The sequence below is a fragment of the Hypanus sabinus genome, chromosome 11 (genome assembly GCF_030144855.1).
Source record: "Hypanus sabinus isolate sHypSab1 chromosome 11, sHypSab1.hap1, whole genome shotgun sequence".
Taxonomy (NCBI): Eukaryota; Metazoa; Chordata; class Chondrichthyes; order Myliobatiformes; family Dasyatidae; genus Hypanus; species Hypanus sabinus.
This window is the reverse complement of record NC_082716.1, coordinates 109,074,723-109,101,809: the sequence shown is the minus strand read 5'-3', so window position 1 is coordinate 109,101,809 and position 27,087 is coordinate 109,074,723. Positions and strand designations below refer to the sequence as shown.

The 27,087-nt window shown below is 44.6% G+C and overlaps 1 protein-coding gene across 6 annotated transcripts in view; it reads right to left on the bottom strand.

Moving 5' to 3' along the window:
• The window catches only part of c11h19orf47 (chromosome 11 C19orf47 homolog), a 163,528-nt gene that overhangs the window by 106,547 nt on the left and 29,894 nt on the right, over positions 1–27,087 (bottom strand). For all 6 annotated transcript variants that reach the window (XM_059985100.1, XM_059985098.1, XM_059985099.1 and 3 more), the window contains exon 3: positions 4,613–4,727. In XM_059985100.1, coding sequence (XP_059841083.1) covers positions 4,613–4,727 — 115 coding nt within the window. The remainder of the gene's footprint in view (positions 1–4,612; positions 4,728–27,087) is intronic.

Here is a 27,087-nt window from a genome sequence, read left to right as displayed (position 1 = left end):
GAGGGTGGTAAAATCTGTGGAGGCCAAGGTCAGATAGGTTCTTGATAGCTATAGCATCACAGGGTATGGAGAGAAGTCAGGGGAGTAGAGATGACTGTAAGAATTGGATCAGCCCGTGATTGAATGGTGGAGCAGACTGGATGGGCCAAAAGGCCTACTTCTGCTCCTATATCTTATGGTCTTAAGTTCAAAGTAAATTTATTATCAAAGTCTACGTTACTATATACTACCTTGTGATTCATTTTCTTGCAGGCATTTACATGAAAATATATACAATCGAACTTTATGAAAACAGTCTAAGACCAACAAACAGCAATGTGCAAAAGACAAACTGCAAATAAAAAAATTACTGAGAACAAGAGTTGCAGAGTCCTTTAAAGTCAGTCTGTAGGTTGTAGAATCAGTTCAGAGTTGAGGTGAGTTGTGGGACCTGAGGCTCACTGTGGTGAGTAAAGTTATCCACACTGGTTCAGGAGCCTGATGGTTGTGGGGTAATAACTGTTCTTGAACCTGGTGGTGTGGGACCTGAGTCACATTGTGGTGAGTGAAGTTATCCATACTGGTTCAGGAGCCTGATGGTTGTGGGGTAATAACTGTTCCTGAACCTGGTGGTGTGGGATAACTCCAAACACTAAGTGTGCAATCTGTTTCACATCTGCCCACATAATGCCGAGTTTTTCATGTAATCAGGCAAAGTGTTGAATGCTGTTTATAAATGTTGTGAAAGCTACTGGGGTGACCAATCTGAGCGATCCATTTAACTACTTAAGGTGGGTGGGACTGCGAAAAATACTTCAAGCCCCAACTAACTGGTTCATCCAAAAATAACCTGCTGTTGCCCATAACATAATTTTTTCTCTGAAATTAATTTAGAGCAGTTAACTCAGCTGCAAAGGGCGGAAATCTATTCTCAGCATCTATCACTTGTTGTATATCTGGGCCATCACAGTTGGATTTCTGGATCTGACTAAGATTTGTTTGGAACAATAAACCTAGGAAGCATACGTGTGTGGAGAGACTCTGCAATTATGCAGCTTCGTTATTTCACATGTGCATTTAATAACTGCTTTGCCTTCACATTTTAATTGAGCTAAATATGGCGCTAGAGGGCGACTTCTTCCAGTTCATCTGCAAAACAGTTTAAATTATTCTCTTTAATGTCTCTTTCTTGCCTTTTCAAGATGGTTGGGGTGCTGTCGGAGTCTGTGACCTACATCTGCAGTTCTTCATGGTGACAGGTTCTCGCTCTCTGAGCGGTCCAGTTTTCAACATCTCCAGGAGCAGCCTGGAAGATGTGTGCCTTTAGAGTGGGGCACTGCGGCTTGTGGACAACCCGATTCATCACTGTTATTACCGGCCGAAGTGGCACAGGACATTAGAACATCAAGACAGCAGTGTATGCTGCTGTCAAAATAAGCAACACGGCAGACTGTAACATCAAAACAGCCAGCTGTAAGCCTCCCCTCTTGCTGTGGCAACAGTGAGTGAGACAGAGTGCGCCTGTGAGATGTCAGAGTGTTGAGATGATCAGTGGGTTTTTTTTTTGTTGGACTGCAGATCAAGGTCTCTTTGGAGGCTTGGCAGGTGGTGGGGGCATGGTGCTTTTGCTGAGGCAGTTGGAGGGAGGGTTGATGCTTTGCTGCTGCCTGTGTAGGGGGGATTTTCAGAAGGCATTTGATAAGGTCCCACATAGAAGATTGGTGGGTAAAATCAAAGCTCAGGGCATCGGGGGGGAAGGCATTGACATGGATAGAAAACTGGTTGGCAGATAGAAAGCAAAGGGTAGCGGTGAATGGGTGTTTCTCGGAATGGCAGGTGGTGACTAGTGGGGTGCCACAGGGCTCAGTATTGGGACCACAGCTGTTTACCATTTACATTAACGATTTGGATGAAGGCATAGAGAATAACATCAGCAAATTTGCTGATGATACTAAGCTGGGTGGCACTGTGACATGTGATGAGGATGTTAGGAGAATTCAGGGTGACTTGGATAGGCTGGGTGAGTGGGCAGATACTTGGCAGATGACGTTTCATGTGAATAAGTGTGAGGTTATCCACTTTGGGAGTAAGAACAGGAAGGCAGGTTATTACCTGAACGGTGCAGAGTTGGGTAAGGGAGAAATACAAAGAGATCTTGGAGTCCTTGTTCATCAGTCACTGAAGGTGAATGAGCAAGTGCAGCAGGCAGTGAAGAAGGCTAATGGAATGTTGGCCTTTATTACAAAGGGAATTGAGTACAAGAGCAAGGAAATCCTCTTGCATTTGTACAGGGCCCTGGTGAGACCACACCTGGAGTATTGTGTACAGTTTTGGTCTCCAGGGTTAAGGAAGGACATCCTGACTATAGAGGAAGTGCAGCGTAGATTCACGAGGTTAATTCCTGGGATGTCTGGACTGTCTTATGCAGAGAGGTTAGAGAGACTGGGCTTGTACACGCTGGAATTAAGGAGATTGAGAGGGGATCTGATTGGAACATATAAGATTATTAAGGGATTGGACAAGATAGAGGCAGGAAATATGTTCCAGATGCTGGGAGAGTCCAGTAGCAGAGGGCATGGTTTGAGAATAAGGGGTAGGTCATTTAGGACAGAGTTAAGGAAAAACTTCTTCTCCCAGAGAGTTGTGGGGGTCTGGAATGCACTGTCTTGGAAGGTAGTGGAGACCAATTCTCCGGATGCTTTCAAGAAGGAGCTAGATAGGTATCTTATGGATAGGGGAATCAAGGGATATGGGGACAAGGCAGGAACTGGGTATTGATAGTAATTGATCAGCCATGATCTCAAAATGGTGGTGCAGGCTCGAAGGGCCGAATGGTCTACTTCTGCACCTATTGTCTATTGACTGTGGGGTTCTAACATTTTTCTGTCATTCATTCATTGGGGTTTTCTATTTGGTGGATGTCTGTGAAGAGTAAGAAGTTCACGCTGTATACAGTATGCATTCTCTTAAATTAAATGGAACCACAGAACCATTATTTGTAAGGTATGATATTATTGCAATCAAGTGTTGAGTATGATGTTCTCCTAAGGCAGGGGATCCCAACTTTTTTTATGCCATGGACCAATACCATTAGCACGGGATTGGCAACCCCTGTCCTGGTTAGGGTTTTTGTTTGTTCATTCTCTCCTTTCACAACTGCTGCTTGTTCTCTGCGCTACAGTGGGGGTCACTCTCACGTAGCACAGCTCCCTCTGGAACAGTTTTCCTCAAGGTGCACCTATCCAGCGCAATTTCTTACCAGTTTTTATAAAGAAAAAAGTGAAAAGCAACTGGAATATTAACAAAATAGAGCACTTTTGATTATTGGCATGAATGAAGAGGATAAGAGGGAGATTACAGTCTCAACAGAATCATATTAATATCTTCTATTTTACTAAAGGCCAACATAGTGCCAGAATGCACTATCATTAATTTGAAAGTTCAAAGCAAATTTTACTGTCAATGTACACATACAGCGGCATGCACAAGTTTGGGCGCCCAGGTCAAAATTTCCGTTACTGTGAATAGCTAAGTGAGTAAAAGATGGCCTAATTTGCAGTCAAACGGGGGTTTTGATTTGCCTTTCTAGCAATACTATGAGCAGTTCTCTCAGAGAGTTTTCTTGGTCTTTCAGACCTCAACTTGACCTCCACCGTTCCTGTTAACTGCCATTTCTTAATTACATTACGAACTGAGGAAACGGCTACCTGAAAACACTTGGCTATCTTCTTATAACCTTCTCCTGCTTTGTGGGCATCATTTATTTTAATTTTCAGAGTGCTAGGCAGCTGCTTAGAGGAGCCCATGGCTGCTGATTGTTGGGACAAGGTTTGAGGAGTCAGGATATTTATAAAGCTTTGAAATTTGCATCACCTGGCCTTTCCTAACTATGACTGTGAACAAGCCATAGCCCTAACAAGCTAATTAAGGTCCAAGACCCTGGTAAAAGTTATCTGAGAGCTCAAATACCTTAGGGTGCCCAAACTTTTGCATGGTGCTCCTTTCCTTTTTTACACTCTAAAATTGTACAAAACAAAAATAATACACTAATCTTGCTTAAAATGTTGAAAAGAATGTTTCATTTTTAACTTGATGACTTTTGGAGATCAGTTCATCTTCTACTCACTCAACTATTCACAGTAACAGAAATTTTGACCAGGGTGCCCAAACTTTTGCATGCCACTGTAGGTCACCTCAGATCCTCAGATCCTTTTTCATGTGGACATATCAGCAAATCTATAGAATAGCAACTATAACAGGATTAATGAAAGATCAACGAGAGTGCAGAAGACAATAAACTGTGTAAATGTAAATATAAATAAATAGCAATAAATAATGAGAACATGAGATAAAGAGCCCTTAAAATGAGATCATTGATTATGGGAATATCTCAATGGATGGGCAAGTGAGTGTCATTATCCCCTTTGTTCAAGAGCCTGATGGTTGAGGGGTAGGAACAGTTCCTGAACCTGGTTGGGGCTCTTGTACCTGGCAGCAGTGAGAAAAGAGCATGGCCTGGGTGATGGGAATCTAGGCTTTGCTCCAAAATGCTTCCTGTCTATAGAGGCCCTCCCATTTTTGGCATTTAGTTTAGGAGCCATGTGATGAAGGAAGCAGCTGTAGCAGCACTCACCTGCTTGTAAACCACTTTGGCATGTTTTAGAATGGCAATAATATCCCCGACAGCTGTGATGCCCAGTTCGTTCATGATGTCTTTGGTGAGGTCCATCAGCATGTTCTTCTGTATCCTGTGTAAAGAAAGAAAGGTCTTGCTGAGTGTCATTGTGGCAGGCTCAAGACCTGGCTGGTGCACCAAGTTAAATGCCGATATTTTCCCTTTGGAGAAACCTTTATTAACCCCAACGTCTCAGGATATCAGAGACCCCAGAGGAAACCCACGTGGTCCCAGGGAGACAAAGAAATACTTTTGGATGACTGTCCCTGTCAAAGTATAGGAAACAGGAGCTTCAATTGCAAACAAACCCCAATTCACCATGTGATAATGCCCAAAAGACATACGAGCAGAATCAGGCATTTGGCCCTCAAGCCTGCCCTGCCATTCTATCATGGCTGATAGAACACCATTTTCCTGCCTCCTCCCGTAACCTTTGACACCATGACTTGACTGACTAGGAACCAGACAAACTGCCCAGAGATGTTGGTTGAGAGATTAATACCAGAGACACAAGAGATTTCAGATGCTGGAATCTCTGGAGAAACATGAAAAAATACTGGAGGAACCAATCTGGTGGCACCTATGGACAGCAAGATGGAGCCCGAGCGTGGATTCCCTACGCAGATCTCAGAGTCATACAGCACTACAGCACAGAACCAGGACCCTTGGCCCATCCACTTAGTGCTACGTTGTTATTCTGCCTAGTCCCATCAACCCATATCTAGACCAATACACTTTATAATCTTCCCATCCACATGCCAGTCCAAACTTCCCTTAACTGTTGCAATCATACCCACATCTACCTCTTGCACTGGCAGCTCACTCCACACCCACACCACCCTCTGAGTGAATGAGAATCAGGTTTAAAATCACCAGCGTAAGTTGTGAAATTTGTTGTTATGTGGCAGCCGTACAATCCAATATATAAAACTGTGAATTACAGTAAATATACGCATTAAATAGTTAAATTAGTGCAAAAAAAGTGTAGTGTTCATGGTTTCAAAGTCCATTTAGAAATCTGATGGCAGAGGGCAGAAGCTATTCCTGATTAGTTGAGTGTGTGCCTTAAAAATTCTGTACCTCATCCCTGACAGAAGCAATGAGAAGAGGGCATGATCTGGGTGATGGGGGTCCTTAATGATGGATGTCACCTTTTTGAGGCATCGTTCCTTGAAGATGTTCTGGATACTACGGAGGCCAGTGCCCATGATGGAGCTGACTGAGTTTCCAAATCTCTGCAGCTTGCTTCGATCCTGCACAGTAGCCCCCCCCCCCTCCCATATCAGACGGTGATGCAGCCAGTTAGAATGCTCTCCATAGTAAATGTGTAGAAATTTGACAATGTCTTTGGTGACATTCCAGACTCCTAATGAAATACAGCCACTGTCTGTCCTCTTTGCAACAATATGTTGGGCCCTCATGCTTCTGTTAAATATTCCATTTTTCACTTTTAAGCTATGAACTCTAGTTCAAGCTTCATCCGAATTCAGTGGAAAAAAACCTTCTATTATAATACTACTTTAAACCTAAATCCTATGACTCTAAGAATTACTAATAATGATTTCCTTGTCCATTCGTCCCTTCCCACTCATCTCACTCTTGGCACTTCTCCCAGCCCATTCACCTCCTCCAGCACCTCCATTCAGTCCTTCCACGCGAAGCAAAATTCCATCTACCAATCTGCTGGGGTCGCCTATTGTGTCCAGTGCTCTGGATGTAGCCTGATCCACATTGGCGAGATGTGTCGTAAACTGAGGGACCGCATCGTCAAGCACCATTCACCACAAGCAGAAATTCTCGATGGGCAAACATTTTAATTCCAATTCCCTTTCCCATTCTGTCATGTCAGTCTGTGGCCTTCTCTTGTGCCAGTTGAGGTCACCCTCAGGGTGGAGGAGCAATACCTTATATTCTGCCTGGGTAGCCTCTAAACTAAAGGCATGGATATTAATCGCTCCTCCAGTTAAAAAAAGATTTCCTCCCCCTTCCCTCTTCTTCTATTCTCCACTCTGCACCCTTACTTCTTCTCACCTGCCTATCACTTCTCCCTGGTGTCCTTCCTCTTCATCTTTCTCTTATAGTCCACTTTCCTCTATCAGATTTCTTATTCTCTAGCACTTTATCTTTCCTACCCAAATGGCTTCATCTATCATCTTCTAGCTTACCCTCCTTCCCTTCCGCCACCTTTTTAATCTGATGTCTTCTCCCTTCCTTTCCAGTCCTGATGAAAAGTCTCGGCCCAAAATTTCAACTATTTATTCATTACCATAGTTGCCGAGCTCCTCCAGTATTCTGTGTTTAAAGGTTAATTTTAATATCAGAGAATGTATTCAATATACAACCAGAAATTCATACTCTTCAGACATCCACAAAACAAGAAACCTATAGAGTGACTGACAGAGACTGATAAAGCCCCCACTCCCTCCCTTCGCACAAACAGTGGCAAAAGCATCGAATGCCGCTCCTCCCCACACTCGTGCCAGAAGCACTGGGCCACCCCCATCCACCCACCATGCAAGCAACAGCAGAGGCTCCCCAAAGAGACCCTGATTCAGTCCATCACCCAGCACTTCAGCATCTTAGACAGACTTTCTCTCTGCGTTACTAATAATGTTCTCTTCGTCCTAACACTTTATACTGCGTTCTAGATATTACTTTTACCTTTTACTAACTCGAAGTTTAGATGGCGTGCAAAACCACGTTTGTCACGGTACCTCAGTACATGTCAAGTATAAAGCAGTTAATAGTCGACATTTCAGGTCAGGGCCCCTCATCTGGACTGAGAGAGGGGTTAGCCAGTGCAGAGTGGTAAAGGGTCAGGTGGATCCAAAGGAGAAGGGTCTATAGTTAGGGTGGCTAAGCAGATAGAGCAAGGAGCAATGAAAATGGCAATGAGGGGTGAGGAGGTGATAGGTTTAGGCAACAAGGGTCTGTCGCTGGTGGTCTAAAAAGGAAGGAAGAGGGAAGAAGTGAGTGTTGTGTGAGGGTATGGCTTATTTGCCAGTCAAAAGCTGCTTCCACCATGTTGGTCGTTGATTGGTCCGTTTAAAAACTGCAGCTGCACTTAAGCAACACACACAAAATGCTGGTGGAACACAGTCCGGATGAAGGGTCTCGGCCCGAAACATAAACAGGTGGAACACAGTCCTGACGAAGGGTCTTGGCCCAAAACGTCAACAGTGCTTCTCCTATTGATGCTGCCTGGCCAGCATAGAAACATAGAAAATAGGTGCAGGAGTAGGCCATTCGGCCCTTCGAGCCTGCACCGCCATTCAGTATGATCATGGCTGATCATCCAATTCAGAACCCTGTACCTGCTTTCTCTCCATACCCCCGATCCCTTTAGCCACAAGGCCCATATCTAACTTCCTCTTAAATATAGCCAATGAACTGGCCTCAACTGTTTCCTGTGGCAGAGAATTCCACAGATTCACCACTCTCTGTGTGAAGAAGTTTTTCCTCATCTCGGTCCTAAAAGGCTTCCCCTTTATCCTTAAACTGTGACCCCTCGTTCTGGACTCCCCCAACATCGGAAACAATCTTCCTGCATCTAGCCTGTCCAATCCCTTTAGAATTTTATACATTACAATACGATACCCCTCAATCTTCTAAATTCTAGTGAGTATAAGCCTAGTCGATCCAGTCTTTCTTCATATGAAAGTCCTGCCATCCCAGGAATCAATCTGGTGAACCTTCTCTGTACTCCGTCTATGGCAAGAATGTTTTTCCTCAGATTAGGGGACCAAAACTGCACACAATATTCTAGGTGCGGTCTCACCAAGGCCTTGTCCAACTGCAGCAGAACCTCCCTGCTCCTGTACTCAAATCCTTTTGCTATGAATGCCAACATACCATTTGCCTTTTTCACTGCCTGCTGTACCTGCATGCCCACCTTCAATGACTAGTGTACAATGACACCCAGGTCTCGTTGCACCTCACCTTTTCCTAATCGGCCACCGTTCAGATAATAATCTGTTTTTCTGTTCTTGCAACCAAAGTGGATAACCTCACATTTATCCACATTAAATTGCATCTGCCATGAATTTGCCCCCTCACCTAACCTATCCAAGTCACCCTGCATCCTCCTCACAGCTAACACCGCCACCCAGCTTCCTGTCATCCACAAACTTGGAGATGCTGCATTTAATTTCCTCGTCTAAATCATTAATATATATTGTAAACAACTGGGGTCCCAGCACTGAGCCTTGCGGTACCCCACTAGTCACTGCCTACCATTCTGAAAAGGTCCCATTTACTCCCACTCTTTGCTTCCTGTCTGCCAACCAATTCTCTATCCACATCAATACCATACTCTCAATACCGTGTGCTTTAAGTTTGCACACTAATCCCCTGGGTGGGACCTTGTCAAAAGCCTTTTGAAAATCTAAATATACCACAGCCACTGGCTCTTCCCATCCACTCTATTAGTTACATCTTCAAAAAATTCTACAAGATTCGTCAAACATGATTTTCCTTTCACAAATCCATGCTGACTTTGTCCGATGATTTCACCTCTTTCCAAATGTGCTGTTATCACATCTTTGATAATCGACTCCAGCATTTCCCCCACCACCGATGTCAGACTAACCGGTCTATAATTCCCCGGTTTCTCTCTCCTTCCTTTTTTAAAAAGTGGGGTTACATTAGCCACCCTCCAATCCTCAGGAACTAATCCAGAATTTTGTGTGTGTTGTTTGAATTTCCAGCATCTGCAGATTTCCTCGTGTTTGCTCGCAGCTGCACTTAAGCTCCAGTTTTAAACTCCTTGGAGATATCAGATTAGCACCTGCAGGAGGCTTTCTCTCACTCCCCCCACCCCCGGCCTTTGTCTCTGGGGCACATTTCACAGGCAGGCTGGGGAGGTATGCTCCACTCACACCTTTACCTAAGTAACTGTTTGTTGAATATTTAGTTTTGTAGTTTGTGTAACTTGGGGATACTTAAATGTTTGGTCTAATTTTTTTACTGTTAGTAAATTAATGAGTAATACACTTATTCGCAGTCAGCGTTTTCTGTCTCACTCACCAAACCTGTGAACCTGCTTCCATGGTACAGTGGGTGAACAAAGCTTTAAGGACCAAATTAAAAAGACCTTAAGGGCCTAGACCGGGGGTCAGCAACCCGCGGCTCCGGAGCCACATGCCACTCTTTTACCTCTGTGCTGCGGCTCCCTGTTGCTTTGGGAAATAATTGGTCAGTATTTAATTAAAATGTATTTTATGTTAGTTTGTTAGTTTTTGAAATGTAATTCTAAATTTGAAGATTATGGTGATCTTGTACAATCTAAATAAGACGTTGTGGCGACCCATTTCCTGGCACATTGGAACCGGCTCACAATTAGCCAGCGTTCAGGCTAAGAGAGATAGCCTACGGGGGTTTGTGAGTACGTGTCTTTTGCAGCATCCGCGCCCATGGGGGCCAGGTTGAGGGAGGCTTAAAAGCAAGGCTGTTTAGCTCGAATAAAGTTATTCAACTGCAGTTTACTGACTGTGTGAGCACACCGCTACAACGTGTTTTTATCGCTATTAATATACGTCACCACTGCCAATACCTGACACCCGTCAGTGCGCGATTTCTTTAATTTTTCGATCCAAGGTAGGCCAACTATGGAGAATTCTAAAAAAAGAAAAGTGACTGAAGAAAACAGAACGTTTAATAATACGTGGACGGATTCATTTGCTTTCACTGTTGACGAGACTGGTTTACCGGTATGCTTAATATGCAATGAGAAACTAGCAAACAACAAAAAGTCAAATGTTGCAAGGCATTTCCAGAATAAACACGCAGCCTTTGCTCAAAAATATCCGGATGGAGATGAGAGAAAAAAAGCCGTTTCGGAACTGATGCGGAAGGTTGATCTGAGCAAAAATCATTTCAAGCAATGGATGAAGTCCGGAAAACCAACGACATACGCTAGTTATATTGCCGCTCAGGAAATAGTCAGGCACGGGAAGCAGTTTACAGATGGTGAATATATAAAAGAATCTTTCATTAAGATTTCAGAACATCTATTCACGGACTTTAAAAACAAGAGTGAAATTGTGCAGAAAATCAGGGATATGCCCCTCTCTGCAAAGACTGTCAAAGACAGAACCATAAAAATGGCAGAAGACATCACAAGACAGCAAATTAAAGACATCAATTCAGCTGTGGCCTACTCGATTGCCTGTGACGAGTCTAAAGACAAAGGTGATATTGAACAAATAGCGCTGTTCTGCCGGTATGTAAACTCTGCCGGGCCACAGGAAGAACTGATTGAGTTGATACCTCTAAAAGACCAAACACGGGGGGAGGACATCTGTGAGGCTATCTTGAATTGTTTAAGAGCCAAAGGAATAAAGACTACCCACCTGGTGTCAGTAGCTACTGATGGGGCACCGAGTATGACAGGAACGCACAAGGGATTTGTGGCTTTACTGCAGAAGTCGCTGGACAGAAAGCTGCTGACTTTCACTGCATCTTGCACCAAGAGGCACTGTGCGCTCAAACATTTCCTCCAGAATGCACAGAAGTAATGGATGTTGTCATTCAGATTGTCAATAAAATAATGGCAAAAAGTTTAAATCACCGTCAATTCCATTTGTTACTGGACGAGCTGGAAAGCGCATATTCTGATCTCCTGCTGCACAACAAAGTCCGGTGGCTGTCCAGAGGGGAGGTGCTGAAACGCTTTGTCGCGTGTCTGGAAGAAGTGAAAACTTTCCTGGGCAGCAAAGGGCTCACCTTTCCTGAGCTGGAACAGCCAGAGTGGCTGGAAAAGCTACACTTCATGGTAGACATGACAGCGCACCTGAACACGCTGAACACAGCTCTTCAGGGGAAACACAGCCCTACACATGTTGGAGGATGTTTTGGCATTTGAGCGCAAGTTGACAGTGCTTGCCAGAGATTTACAGAAAGGCACTTTGTCTCACTTCCCCAATTTGAGAGAGTTCAAACAAGGTCACGACATGATAAATTCGGAGTATTTACATTCTGCAATCATCGCAATGCAAACATCGTTTGGGAAACGCTTCTGTGAGTTCAGAGAGGAAAAAAACACATTATCCTTCCCGATCACTCCCCTAAGCATCGATTCATCTCTACTGAATACGACTGCATTGGCAGGTGTGAGTAAACCTGATCTTGAGATGGAACTGGCCGACATAGCCGACAAAGACATATGGGTGTCCAAGTTTAGACGCTTGACAGCAGACCTTGAAGATGTTGCCCGTCAGAAGGCCGTTCTTGCTCAGAATCATAAATGGAGTGATATTGAAAACCTCCCAAAACCGGACAAACTTGTGTTCGAAACATGGAATGCTATCCCCGACATTTATGTAAACATTAAAAAGTATGCGGTTGGAGTCCTGTCGATCTTTGGATCCACATATGTATGTGAGCAGGTGTTCTCCAACATGAACTTTATTTAAAAACAAACATCGCGCACGCCTCACAGATGACAGCTTGCGATCCTGTGTAAAGATAAAGGTGACGTCATACAGCCCTGATGTGCAGGTGCTGTGCGCTGAGGTCCAGGAGCAGAAATCCCATTAACCAAGTATGATAAATATTTTAATTGCCTATTATTTTACATATATTCATATTTTTTCATTGTTCAATGAAATAGTCCTTTTATTTTTCAGGTTGACAGCTGGCTGACGTTATTTTTGGCTTGCTGCTGGCGGAAAATTTAAGTTCAGCATTTTTCATAAATACAAGAAGGACTCAAATAGACATTGAGTATTTTACTTAAAAGTAACCAACCCAACGTCTTTTTTTCGGAGTTCAAAATGTTTTTGTTGCATGCAGAAATGTAATTTCGTTTTCTCTGCAGGAGTTCATCAATTTCATAAATGCAACACATTATAGTTTGTTTATACATAGCATAAAGGCAAAAAAAACGTTGTATGCAGTGTTATTTCATTTTAAATGTCAAACGGGTTTTGCGGCTCCCAGTGTTTTCTTTTCTGTGGGAAACGGGTCCAAGTGGCTCTTTCAGTGGTAAAGGTTGCTGACCCCTGGCCTAGACAGAGTGGATGTGGAAAGGCTGTTTCCTATAGTGCATGGGTTTCCAACTTTTTTTATGCCATGGACCCTCACAATTAACCAAAGGGTCCTTGGACCCCAGGTTGGGAAACCCCTGCTATAGTGGATGTGTCTAGGGCCAGAGGGCACAGCCTCAGAATAGAGGGATATCGATTTAGAATGTTGAGAGGGAATTTCTTCAGCCAGTGTGCTGAATCTGTGGAATTCATTACCACAGATGGCTGTGGAGGCCGAGTCATTGAGTATACTTACAGCGGAGATTGATAGGTTCTTGATTAATCAGGACATGAAAAGGTTAGGGGGAGAAGGCAGGAGAACTGGGTTATGAGGGATAATAAATCAGCCATAACGTAATGACAGAACTGACTCAAAGGGCTGAATGGCCATATTGTGCTCCTAGGTCTTTATGGTTTTATATTGTCAGCTCCCATTCCAGTTTTTTAAAACTATTTGTTTAACTGAATCTAGTGCAATTCTCACAAGGTGCACCTCTCTGAAGAAAAAGAGGTTAAAAGGAGACTTGATTCAAGTGTGTGGATGCAATATTATAGGCAGGATGATGGGATTATATGACATAAATAGAGAGAAGCAAATTCCATTAATGGAGTTCAAAGACAAGGGAAATTGATCGAAAGAGAAGTAGGAGAGGTGTGTAATCAGGGACTTTTCCTTTAACTCAGATATAGGTTGCGAACTGCAATTCACTGCCTATAAGAGTGGTGGAAAAGTCATCCAGAACTTTCACAGGAAAACTCAAAGTTCAAGGTACATTTACTATCGAAGTATGTACAGTGCTACGCAAAACTCTTAAGCACATGTCTATATCTAAGGTGGCTAAGACTTTCGCACAGTACTATACTCATCATGGAGCAGACAGTGAGTTTGTAAGTCAGGCGGGATCAAATGATGTTTGGAATGGGAAGTACTGTGGGAAGGGTGTGGGACAGGTGGTCGAGAAGGACTGCTAGGCATTGGGGGGGGGGGGGGGGGGTGCGACGTGGCTACAGACACACCCAGCCCTGAGAGACTAGGTAGGGTCATTTGATTCTAAACAACTGGTTTATTGAGCATTCTGGTGCTTTCCATACCCTCCCCTCTCTCTTCCCCCTTTCCCATGATTCTCCTTTCCCACTCCCAGTCCACAATAGAAACCCATATCAGAATCAGGTTTATCATCACTTGCATATATTTTTTTTGCAGTACATTAAATTACTACAGTGCTGTGTAAAAGTCCCGGTGATCCAAGACCACATGAACAGCCAATGAGATTGCATGACCTACTGCAGTGATAGACAAATTGCAATGGTCCCAGGTTCTTGCTGAGACAGGATTTAATTAATCCATAACCAACCTCTCTAAGCACTTCATCACAGTGAAAGAGTTTGGTACAATCAGAATATGGTCAGACATGGATAGTGAGAGTAATTTCAAGTTTGAATGTGTCAAAATCTGAGGATCTATCCTGGGACCAACATTTCAATGCAGCTACAAAGAAGGCACTGCAACTTCTATTTCATTAGGAGTGAGTGGATTCAGTATGTCACCAAAGCTAGCCTCTGGAGTATCCAGGGCATCTTCAAGGAGCAATGCCTCAAAAAAGCGGCATCCATCGCTATGATCCCAATCACCCAGGTCATGCCCTCTTCACATTGCTACCATCAGGAAGGGCGTACAAGAACCCGAAGGCACACTCTCAATGACTCAGAAACAGCTTCTGATTACCGAAAGGAGATTGAAGCTATGGGAGGAGGGGGTGGGGGACAGAGGGAGAGATGGAGGAGATAGGGAAGGGGGAGGGTGACGTGGAGAAAGTCTTGGAGGGAGAAGGAAAGACAGAACAAAGGCAATAAAGCTTAAGGGAATGGGGGATTCTCAGATTCCTGTAAATGAGGGGTTAAGTACCAACTATGTCTGTGTATTTTGTGAGTGACTGCAGGGTGTTTGAATAATGTCTCACAGCTGCTTCTTTGGAGCAAGGTAAGGGTTAAAGTTCACACAGCACATAAGATTGTCTCCTGATTTTTCACACCTTTTGGTTTTGATAAAAGGCGGTACAATAGACAATAGACAGTAAGTAGGTGCAGGAGTCGGCCTTTCGGCCTTTCTAGCCAGCACCGCCATTCACTGTGATCGTGGCTGATCATACATAATCAGAACCCGTTCCTGCCCTCTCCCCATATCCCTTGACCCTACTATCTATAAGAGCTCTATCTAACTCTCTCTTGAATGCATCCAGAGACTTGGCCTCCACTGCCTTCTGGGGCAGAGCATTCCACATATCCACCACTCTCTGGGTGAAAAAGTTATTCCACACCTCTGTTCTAAATGGCCTACCCCTTATTCTTAAACTGTGGCCTGTAGTTCTGGACTCACCCATCAGCGGGAACATGCTTCCTGCCTCCAGTGTGTCCAATCCCTTAATAATCTTACATGTTTCAATCAGATCCCCTCTCATTCTTCTAAATTCCAGTGTATACAAGCCCAGTCGCTCCAATCTTTCAACATATGACAGTCCCGCCATTCCGGGAATTAACCTTGTGAACCTACGCTGCATTCCCCCAATAGCAAGAATGTCCTTCCTCAAATTTGGAGACCAAAACAGCACACAATACTCCAGGTGGGGTCTCACCAGGGCCCTGTACAGCTGCAGAAGGACCTCTTTACTCCTATACTCAATTCCTGTTTATAACAAGAGCATGCCATTAGTTATTTCTTCACTGCCTGCTGTACCTGCATGCTACAGCTTGAATGTACAAGAACACCTAGATCTCGTTGTACTTATCCTTTTCCTAACTTGACTCCATTTAGATAGTAATCTGCCTGCCTGTTCTTGCCACCAAAGTGGATAACCTCATTTATCCAGATTAAACTGCATCTGCCATACACCTGCCCACTCACCCAACCTGTCCAAGTCACCCTGCATTATCATAACATCCTCCTGACATTTCACACTGCCACCCAGCTTTGTGTCATCAGCAAATTTGCTAATGTTACTTTTAATCCCTTCATCTAAATCATTAACGTATATTGTAAACAGCTGCGGTCCCAGCACCGAACCTTGCGGTACCCCACTGGTCACAGCCTGCCATTCCGAAAGGGACCCGTTAATCACTACTCTTTGTTTCCTGTCAGCCAGCCAATTTTCAATCCATGTCAGTACTCTGCCCCCAATACCATGTGCCCTAATTTTGCCCACTAATCTCCTATGTGGGACTTTATCAAAGGCTTTTTGGAAGTCCAGGTACACTACGTCCACTGGCTCTCCCTTGTCCATTTTCATAGTTGGATAGTACCTGATGGAAATTAGACAGGACGTTCCTTTCTTGATTAAAGCATAAACTGGTAGATGTTCTTATCTTTGTAATTAAGTTTTAGCTCCAACAAACCAAGTAGGACATTCCTTTTTTAATTAGTGGCTAGAATGTCTATCAAACTGATTGTTCTTTTGTATCAACAGTCCATTGACTTGGCTGAAGTGTCTATCAAACTGATTGATCTTTTGGATCAGTGGCCTTATAAATTGTTAACTGGTCTGGAAGGTGAACAGTGAACTTGTGGAACCACTGGAGGGATGAGAATGCTTCTCCCCTGATGTCAGGACCAAGTTCCCCCACCGGCTGAGCTCCAAGAAATAAACTGGTGAAAAGATAAGTAATGTTCTTCTGTGCTGTGGTGATTTGGTCTGGCGTTTTTTAAGTTTACAGGCAGATGGAGAGGAATGAACTGAGAACATGAGTTGCAGATTCCTTGACAGTGAGAAGACCAGCCCATGAAAGTTCTTTCAAGTTCTTCAATGAAGATAATGATGGCTCAAATGACTCTCATCTGCGCTCAAGACCTCTGCAGTGCCATGAAAAGGTGGGGAATTGTATTATTGGTATTAGCTCCTCTGCTCACTACCGAGCGAGGGAAGAGATTGCTTTCCTTCGAAGCTACGTCCATTTGTGAAATGCTCCATGTGAGATACCCCATGGAACAGTAAACCTCGGTCAGGAAAACATTTTTACAAATCAGACAGATAATAATGACTTCACACAGGGAGGGAAAAAAAAACAAATAACTGCTTAAGTGAATAAATGGCTGGATTCCAATGCAACATCTCATAAAGGGAATATCTTCTGTCTTTTAAGCAGGGAAGCCAATGAATCTCTTAGGTTTCATTAAATGAAATGGCAGCCACTTTCCGAACTGCATAGCCTCACAAACAACAAAGCAAACAAGTTTCTGGGTTGGTGTTATTCATACGAGGTGATCCCCACACTCTGCCTCACTACGGAGGAGGTGATGTGTACTGGTCACACTCCACCAGTCTCACTCAGATGACCATTCTTCACATGGACCAAGGAGGTGAGTTTAACATTCTCATCGCGGAGGGGCACACCTCTACAGTACAAGCTTACTTGACAATAATGGCCATTGCAGTTTTAATTAGACTTATTACAGAAATTTATAATGACAAACATTCAATATTCTGCTGCTTCCTTTATCATTCTTGTATTCCTGCATAACAGTTTTACCGGATTACCAGTGGTAAAGCCCTCCCCTCCCCACCATTGAGCACATCAACATGAAATGCTGTTGCAGAAAAACAGCTTCCATCAGAGATCCCCACCACCCAGGACATGCTCTCTTCTCGCTGTGCCATCAGGAAGGTGGTACAGGAACCTCCGGACTCGCACCACCAGGTTCAGGAATGGTTACTACCCCTCAGCCGTCAGGCTCTTGAACCAAAGGAACAACTTCACTCGCCCCATCATTGAAATGTTCCCACAACCTATGGACTCACTTTCAAGGACTCTTCATCACACATTTTTGATAATTTTTGCTTATTTATTGTTATTATTTCTTCTTTTTGTATTTGCACAATCTGTTGTCTTCTGCACTCTGGTTGAACGTCCTAGTTGCTGCAGCCTTTTGCTGATTCTGTTATGGTTATTATTCTATTGACTTAATAGAAAACATAGAAAACCCACAGCACAATAAAGGCCCTTTGGCCCACAAAGTTGTGCCAAACATGTCCCTACCTTAGAAATTACTAGGCTTACCCATAGCCCTCTATTTTTCTAAGCTCCATGTACCTATCTAAAAGTTTCTTAAAAGACCCTATTGTATCCACCTCCACCACCGTCACCGGCAGCCCATTCCACACACTCACCACTCTCTGCGTAAAAAAACTTACCCCTGACATCTCCTCTGTACCTACTTCCAAGCACCTCAAACCTATGCCCTCTCATGCCAGCTATTCCAGCCCTGGGAAAGAGCCTGTGACTATCCATGTGCTCACTGTCTCCATACTGAGTATGTCTTATTGAATATTGAGCATGCCCACAAGGAAATGAATCTCAAGGTTGTATATGGTGACATATATGTACTTAGATAATAAAATTTAACTTGAACATTGCTAATATTAAAAACCAGAAAAAGAAAAAAAACTGCAATGCCCAAACTCTTGAGGTTAGAAAAACAGAAGGCTGGGAAAACAGGATTCAGTACTTGAGTGTAAAAGGAAAGGGAAAAAAAATGATTGTTACTCCAGATCTGATTGTATGATGTGGGCAACCATGGTCTTTCCATGGCCATGACTGTTCTTGGCAAGTTTTTCTACAGAAGTGAATTGCCATTGTCTTCTTCTGGGCAGTGTCTTTACAAAACAGGTGACCTGCAGCAATTATCAACACTCTTCAGAGATCGTCTGCCTGGTGACAATGGTTGTATAATTAGGACTTGTGATCTGCACCGGCTGCTGATACGACCGTCCACCACCGGCTCCCCTGGCTTCACATAACCCTGATCAGAGTGGGGGGGGGGGGGGGGGGGAGGCTCAGCAGGTGCTACACCTGCCCAAGGATGACCTGAAGGGGCTAGTGAAGGGAAAGAGCACCTTACACGTCTTTTGGTAGGGACATATCTCCACCCTGCCACCCATATACTATATTGCTGCCGTAAAATAAAAAATGTCACAACATTCTGGAGGGAAATGCAGAAAAGCAGTTCGCATTACACTACTACAGTGCCAGTGATCAGGGTTCAGTTCTTGCTGCTGTCTGTATGGAGTTTATACATTCTTTCCAAGACTGTATGGGCTTCCCGTAGTCCAAAAGCCATACACGTTAGTAAGTTGTGGGTATGCTACGTTGGCACTGGAAGACGGCAGCTTTGATCGTTGACACAAACGATGCATTTCACCGGTTGTTTTGAGGTACATATGACAAATAAATCTAATCCTATATGGGTGGGTTGAGTTGTTCTGATCTTAACAATTTACTTGCTAACGTTTCATCAGCATACGGGTGACATCACGAGGGCGCTGTTTTTTATGGTGTGCCCTCTGGATATTTGACCTTTATATACCTATCAATCAGTTGATTAGTCGCCATTACGGAAGCACAATTGTGATGTAGGCAAGAGGTCTCGTCACTGGTTACACGGCAAACTCAAAATCGAGGGGCGACTTTTTAGAACAGAGATAATGAGTAATTTTTTTTTTAGCCAGAGAGAAGTGAATCTGTGGAATGCTCTGCCACAGACAGCTGTGGAGGGCAAGACTGCGGGTATACTTAAAGCAAAAATTGATGACTTCCTGATTGGTCAAGACATCAAAAGTTATGGCAAGAAGGAAGATGCATGGAGTTGAGTAGGATCCAAGATCAGCACTGATGGAATAACAGTGGCGTGAATGGCCTAATTCTGCTCCTATGTCTTATGGTCTCGGGGAGAACATACACTCTCCTTACAGACAGCAGTGGGAATTGAACCCTGGCTGCCTGTACTGGAAAGTGTTGTGCTACCATGTTGCCCCTTTGTTAACCTATCAACCAGTAGGTCTTTGGTCTGTGGGAGGAAGCTGAAGCACCCACAGAAAACCCAGGCGGTCACGGGGAGAACGTATAAACTCCTTAGAAGCAGCAGCGGAAAATGAACCTGGGGTTCCGGTACTGTAAAGCTCTGTGCTGACCACTACACTACCATGCTGCCCCTTAGAAATGGGTAGCAACTCAATGGGCCAAGTGGCCTAATTGTGCTCCTACGTCTCATGGTCCTACATCCTGCCACCAACAACTTGCTCATCAGCTCCTTTGAATTTTAGAACATAGAATAGTACAGCACAGTACAGGCCCTTCGGCCCACAATGTTGTGTCAACCCTTAAACCCAGCCTCCCATATATTCCCCCACCTTAAATTCCTCCATACCTGTCCAGTAGTCATTTTTGCGCTCATGTCCCTAAATGGGACTTGGTCCAAAGTCTTTAGCTCGAGCTAAAGGAGTTCTGCCCACAGAAAATCTGTTACAGCATTTTGAGTGTTAAGGAGGAAACCTCGTTTGTACAGATGCCCACCATACTCTCAATGGCTCAATTTTATATCAGAGAATATTTACAGTATGTAACCTGAATTTTTCTTCTTCACAGAATCCACAAAACAGAAAAACGTCAAAAGGATGAAAGACAGAAAAACATTAGTACCCCAAAGCCCCCCTCTCTCACAAGCAGCAACAAAGCATTAACCCTCTCCCCATCCACTTGTCTGAGCAGGAAGAAAGCAATAGCAAAGTCCCCAAAGAGACCATGATCTACGATACATCAAAATCTACAGCCCATAACTCAGCACTTCAACGTGCCACAGGCTCACTCTCTCTAACAAGGGAGAGTGAGGTGTCACCCCTTTCATATTGAGAAGGAAGGCAACAAACAACGTTACAGTCTGTAGTGTCGTTTTTATTCCAAGTTTTTTGAGAGTGTGAATGAGAGTGCTGAGTGGTGATTGAGTAACAGTGGCGGGGGGGGGGGGGGGTGGGAGACGGGCAGAGAGAGACAGAGGTAAAGACAGAGTTCGATCTTCCAAGTATATTAATAAAACAACAGAGTACTGCCAGATCATTTGCCATTACCAGTGCATTATTTAATTGTTTGCTAAATTTATCTTATGCGAGAGTAATTTATGGGAAGTACAGCTTGTGAGCTGGAAGCCATTTTCAGTCACTTTATTAAAAGAATCTACATTATTGTCTTTGACAGTAGAAATATTGATGCAGAAAAAGACGAGTGCCCACTAAATGATTTAGAGAGATTTGAGTATTGTGTTACATAAATCTCAGAACGCCAAGATGCAGATTATTAGCAAATGGTTAGGAACCTTGATGATGCCTACGCTCTCACCTCTACTCAGGGCCCCAAGCAGTCCCTCCAGGTGAGGCAATACTTCACCTGCAACTCTGCTGGGGGAGTCTACTGTTGCCCATACTCTCGATGTGGCTTCCCCTACATGGGCTAAAACTACTGTAAATTGGGAGACTTCCTTGTCGAGCACCTCTGTCTGCACCATCTGCCACAAGTGGGACTTCACGGTGGCCAAATATTTTAATTACATTCCCATTCCAACATGGAAATACATGGCCTCCTCTCGTGCCAAGATGAGACAATCCTTGGGTCGGAGGAGGAACACGTTATATTCCGTCAGGGTAGCCTTGAATGTGATGGCATGAATATGGATTTCTCCTTCCAGTAAACAAATTCTTCCCCCCCCCACCCCTCTTTCCTTATACCCCACGCTGACCTTTTCTCACTTGCCTGTTACTTCCCACTGGGTCTCCCCATTCTTCTCTTTCTCCTATGGTCCACTCTCTCCTCCCACCAGATTCCTTCTTCTCCAGCCCTTTCCCTTCCTACCCACCTGGCTTCACCTATCACGTTCCAGCCATCCTTCTCCCCCCCCCCCCCACCCCAACCCTTTTTATTCTGGTATCTTCCCTCTTCCTTCTCAGTCCTGAAATGTTGACTGTTCATCTATTCCCATAGATATTGGCTGAAATGCTGAGTCCCTCTAGCATTTTGTGTGTGTTGCTAGTGACGCTTCAGCCTTGATAAGAAGTGAAGAGCATAGCAAGTTCTTTTTTAAAAAAATATATTTGTTTATTGAATGTGGGCAAAAACAGGCATTTAGTATCCATTGGTACTGCCTCTGAACTGAGGCAGTTAATAGTCAATTAGATTGCCAAATGTAAAGTTCAAAGTAAATCTTATCCATCTACACAAGTTGCAAGAGAAAATTTGTGAAACCTTTGCAATTAGCTGGTTTTCTGCATTAATTACTCATAAAATGTGGTCTGATGGTCATCTCAGTTACAAGAATAGACAAACACAATCTGCCTAAGCTAATAACACACAAACAACTGTAATCTTGATGTCTTTATTGAACACATGGTTTAATCATTCACAGTCCAGGCTGGAAGTGTGTGAACCCTTGTATAGTATTTAACATCTGGTAGAACCTCCTTTAGCAGCAGTAACCTCCACCAAACATTTCCTGTAGCCACTGATCAGACTTGTACATCAGTGAGGAGGAATTTTAGACTAATTGACCAATTTAAAAAATGGTTTCAGTTCATCAATATTTCTGGGATACCTTGCATAAACAGCCCTCTTCGGGTCATGCCACAGCATCTCAATTGGGTTAACATCTGGACTCTTGACTTGGCCAATCGAAATCACACACATTTTTCTTCTTAAACCATTCCGTTGTTGATTTACTCTTGTATTTTGAATCACTGTCTTGTTGCATTATCTAACTTCTATTAACCCTCAGGTGATGGAGCGTTACCCTGATATTTGCCTGTAGAATGTCTTGATACAATTTTGAATTCACTGCTCCCTCAATGATAACAAACTGTCCAGGTCCTGAGGCAGCAAAGCTATCCCAAACCATGATGCTCTTTCAAACCTTGCTTCACATTTGGAATGAGGTTTTGGTGTTGATGTGCAATGCCCTTTTCCCTCCAAACACAGTAGTGTCCATTTCTGCCAAAAAGTTCAACTTTTGTCTCATCGGTCCACAGAACACTGTCCCAGAAGCACTGTAGAACATCCAGGTGGTCTTTTACAAACTTGAGACATGCACCAATGGTTTTTTTGGAGAGCAGTGATTTCCTTTGTGTTGTTCGTCCATAAACACCATTCTTGTTCAGAGTTTTTCTTATAGTGGACACACGAACAGACACTTCAGCAAGTTCTGGAGATTTCTGCAGATCTTTTGCTGTTACCTTTGGGTATTTTTTCACCTCCTTCAACATTGCACATTGTGCTTTTGGTGTGATCTTTGCAGGATGCCCACTCCTAGGGAGAGTAGCAACAGTACTGAATTTCCCCCATTTGCAGACAATTTCTCTGACTGTGGACTGACGAACCCTCAGGTCTTTAGAAATGCTCTTGTAGCCTTTTACATCTTTATGCGTGCATCTCTAAAATTCTTCTTTTAAGGTCCTCTGGAAGTTGTTTTGATTGAGGCACAATGTACCTAAAGGTATCTTTCTTGAGAAGAGCGGACTTCATCAGTAACCTGACTTTGTGTGTCTTTTTTAATAGGGCAAGGCATTTCTAAAGCCTAACCTTCAATCTCATCTTATCGATTGGAAAACCTGACTCCAAATAGCTTTTGTGGAAGGCATTACCCCAGAGGGCCACTTACCTTTTAGAACCTAGACTGTGACTGTTTGAATGGTATACTTAGTAATGACGAGAAGTACAACTGGTGTGTTATTAGTTTAGGCAGTCTGCGTTTCCTATTCCTTAGGTAAAGATCAGACCACAGTTTATGAGTAATTAATGCAAAAAACCAGGTAAAGGGTTCAGAAATGTATTCTTGCGACTGTATATTTATATTAAATAGCTAAACTAAAAATAGTGCAAAAACAGAAATAATAAAAAGTGAGGTAGTGTTCATGGGTTCAATGCCTATTTAGGAATCTGTTGACAAGAGGAGAAGCTGTTTCTGAATCACTCACTGAGTGTGTACCTTCAGGCTTTTGTACCTCCTTTCTAATAATAACAATGAGAAGAGGCCATATGCTCAACAGTTGGGAGGGCTTTACCCAAGATGGACTGGGCCATATCCACAATTTTTTGTAGAATTTTCCATTCAAGGGTATTAGTATTTCTATACCAGGGTGTGAGGTAGCCGGTCAATATGCTCTCCACCACACATCTATAGAAGTCTGCAGTTATACTTAGGTCAGTGAGAGAAACAGCAACATATTGCTGCCCTGAAGCACATCAGTGAACCAGGTAGACTTACAAAACTCTGATGAATTCACACATACTATTGCTAAAGCAACTTTTTTTACCCCTAAATTCCACATTTACTTAATGATTTAAATTTAAGTTCCCTAAACTATCAACATCAGAACAGTGAACTGTTGGATTCCCCCCTCACTGGGGCAGGATCAGTATCCCTCTCCCCTTCACTACTGACAGAGAGAGAGCCTGTTGGTTCCCCCCCTCACTGGGGCAGGATCAGTATCCCTCTCCCCTTCACTACTGACAGAGAGAGCCTGTTGGTTTCCCCCATCGCTGTGGCAGGATCAGTATCCCTCTCCCCTTCACTACTGACAGAGACAGCCTGTTGGTTTCCCCCCCCTCACTGGGGCAGGATCAGTATCCCTCTCCCCTTCACTACTGACAGAGAGAGCCTGTTGGTTTCCCCCCTCACTGTGGCAGGATCAGTATCCCTCTCCCCTTCACTACTGACAGAGAGAGAGCCTGTTGGTTCCCCCCCTCACTGGGGCAGGATCAGTATCCCTCTCCCCTTCACTACTGACAGAGACAGCCTGTTGGTTTCCCCCCTCACTGGGGCAGGATCAGTATCCCTCTCCCCTTCACTACTGAGAGAGAGAGCCTGTTGGTTCCCCCCCTCACTGGGGCAGGATCAGTATCCCTCTCCCCTTCACTACTGAGAGAGAGAGAGCCTGTTGGTTCCCCCCCTCACTGGGGCAGGATCAGTATCCCTCTCCCCTTCACTACTGACAGAGAGAGAGCCTGTTGGTTCCCCCCCTCACTGGGGCAGGATCAGTATCCCTCTCCCCTTCACTACTGACAGAGAGAGAGCCTGTTGGTTCCCCCCATCGCTGTGGCAGGATCAGTATCCCTCTCCCCTTCACTACTGACAGAGACAGCCTGTTGGTTTCCCCCCCCTCACTGGGGCAGGATCAGTATCCCTCTCCCCTTCACTACTGACAGAGAGAGAGCCTGTTGGTTTCCCCCCCCTCACTGGGGCAGGATCAGTATCCCTCTCCCCTTCACTACTGACAGAGAGAGCCTGTTGGTTCCCCCCCTCACTGTGGCAGGATCAGTATCCCTCTCCCCTTCACTACTGACAGAGAGAGCCTGTTGGTTTCCCCCATCGCTGTGGCAGGATCAGTATCCCTCTCCCCTTCACTACTGACAGAGAGAGCCTGTTGGTTTCCCCCCCCCCTCACTGGGGCAGGATCAGTATCCCTCTCCCCTTCACTACTGACAGAGAGAGCCTGTTGGTTCCCCCCCTCACTGTGGCAGGATCAGTATCCCTCTCCCCTTCACTACTGACAGAGAGAGCCTGTTGGTTTCCCCCATCGCTGTGGCAGGATCAGTATCCCTCTCCCCTTCACTACTGACAGAGAGAGCCTGTTGGTTTCCCCCCCCTCACTGGGGCAGGATCAGTATCCCTCTCCCCTTCACTACTGACAGAGACAGCCTGTTGGTTTCCCCCCCCTCACTGGGGCAGGATCAGTATCCCTCTCCCCTTCACTACTGACAGAGACAGCCTGTTGGTTCCCCCCCTCACTGGGGCAGGATCAGTATCCCTCTCCCCTTCACTACTGAGAGAGACAGCCTGTTGAAATGTTGAAGCGTTGGGTTGGAGGGTAGTTTTTGAGGGACTCTAGATCACGGTGCCTGCAGGGTTTGCATTGCTTGCATGGTGGGTGGTGGGGGGGGGGGGGGGGGGGTTGGTGTTTCTGCTGCTGTTTGCATGTGAGAGGGGAGAGGGGCACTTTGGTGTTCTGATATTTCTGTCATTCATCATTCATTCTTTTGGGGCACTTTTTTCCCCTTCTGTTTCATGGATCTCCATGAAGAGTAAGAAATTCACACTGTATACGTTCTCTGATATTAAATAGAACCATAGGTGAAATTTGAACTCATGTGCCCGCATCAATTTAAGAGATTACTTTTTTTTAAATGAGATTACCTTTGATGTACATTGAAACATACAGTAAAATATATCACTCCAGCACAGCTTGAAAATATGCTGAGGACAACGCACTGCCAAACTGCCAGCGTCAACATAACATGCCCACAAGTTACTAACCCTGACCTATAGTTTGGAAGATGGGAGGAAACCAGACACACGGAGGAATCTCTCATGGACACTGCATGGCACGGTAGCATAGTGGTTAGCAAGAGGTTTTACAGTACTGGTACACCAGGTTCAATTCCCACCGCTGTCTGTAAGAAGTATGTACATTCTCACCGGTGACCGTGTGGGTTTCCTCCAGGTGCTCTGGTTTCCTCCCACAGTCTAAAGACGTACCAGTCGGTAGGTTAATTGATCATTTTGTATGGCTGTATCTTACTGATATCTTCCATGTGCTCGCTATTTTGTATGTGCTATGTCTGCTTTGTGCTGTACAACCCTTACAGCTTGGCCCCAGAGTAATGCTATCTCGTTTGACTGCATTCACAGGTATTCATGTATGGTTCAATGACAACTGAACTTCAATAGAATTGAATTTGGTTGGGATTGAACCAGGAGATTACTTGGTGGTGTGGCTTGATGGGCCTATTCCATGCTGTATCTCAATACACAAGAAAACAAACTCCGTACAGACGGCAGCGTGAACCTTCCAGTCGCTGCTGATGTAAAGTGCTATGCTAACCACTACGCGATCTTGCTGCCAGGATGTTTCACTGCAATTCTATAGGGCTCTGGTGAGAACACACCCTCACGAGGCACCCGTCAGTCTTGCGAGAGCATGGATCTGCACTGGGAAAGTCTTGCTTCAGTCTGTGTTGCTAGAGCAGCATCTGTTGTGGCTGTCGCCAGGCCCACACAGGAGTGACGGTCTCGGCTGCAGCGACTGCACTTGAAGGCACTGTCCTCCGGTGTTGTCTTGGTGCTGTTTTTTTTCAGCGAGTGCACTTTTCTTCAGCAGCAAGCCTCAGCTTCTCTTCTCTTTTTAGACCCCTGCGTAGTTTCAGTCTCCAGCAAGAGTGATTGCTTGCAATGTCCTCCCACCTCTCAACGTTCACATTCAGTGACTTCATGTCTCTCTTGCAGACATCTTTGAAACAAAGATGGGGCCGCCCTTGTGCTCTCTTGCCGGAGGCCAGTTCCTCATACAGCAGGTCTTTCGGGATCCTCCCGTCTGACATGCTGTGTACGTGGCCCAGCCAGCAGAGACGGCGTTGCTGGAACAGGGTGAAGAGGCTGGGTATCTGGGTGCGGACCAGGACCTTATTGTTGGTGATTCGGTCAGTCCACTTGATGTCCAGAATGCGTCTCAGGCTGCAAAGGTGGAAGGCAGAGACGCCGCTCTTGTCTGGAGTAGAGGCTCCAGGTCTCGCTGCCGGACACAGGCCCTGTAGACTGCACCCTTG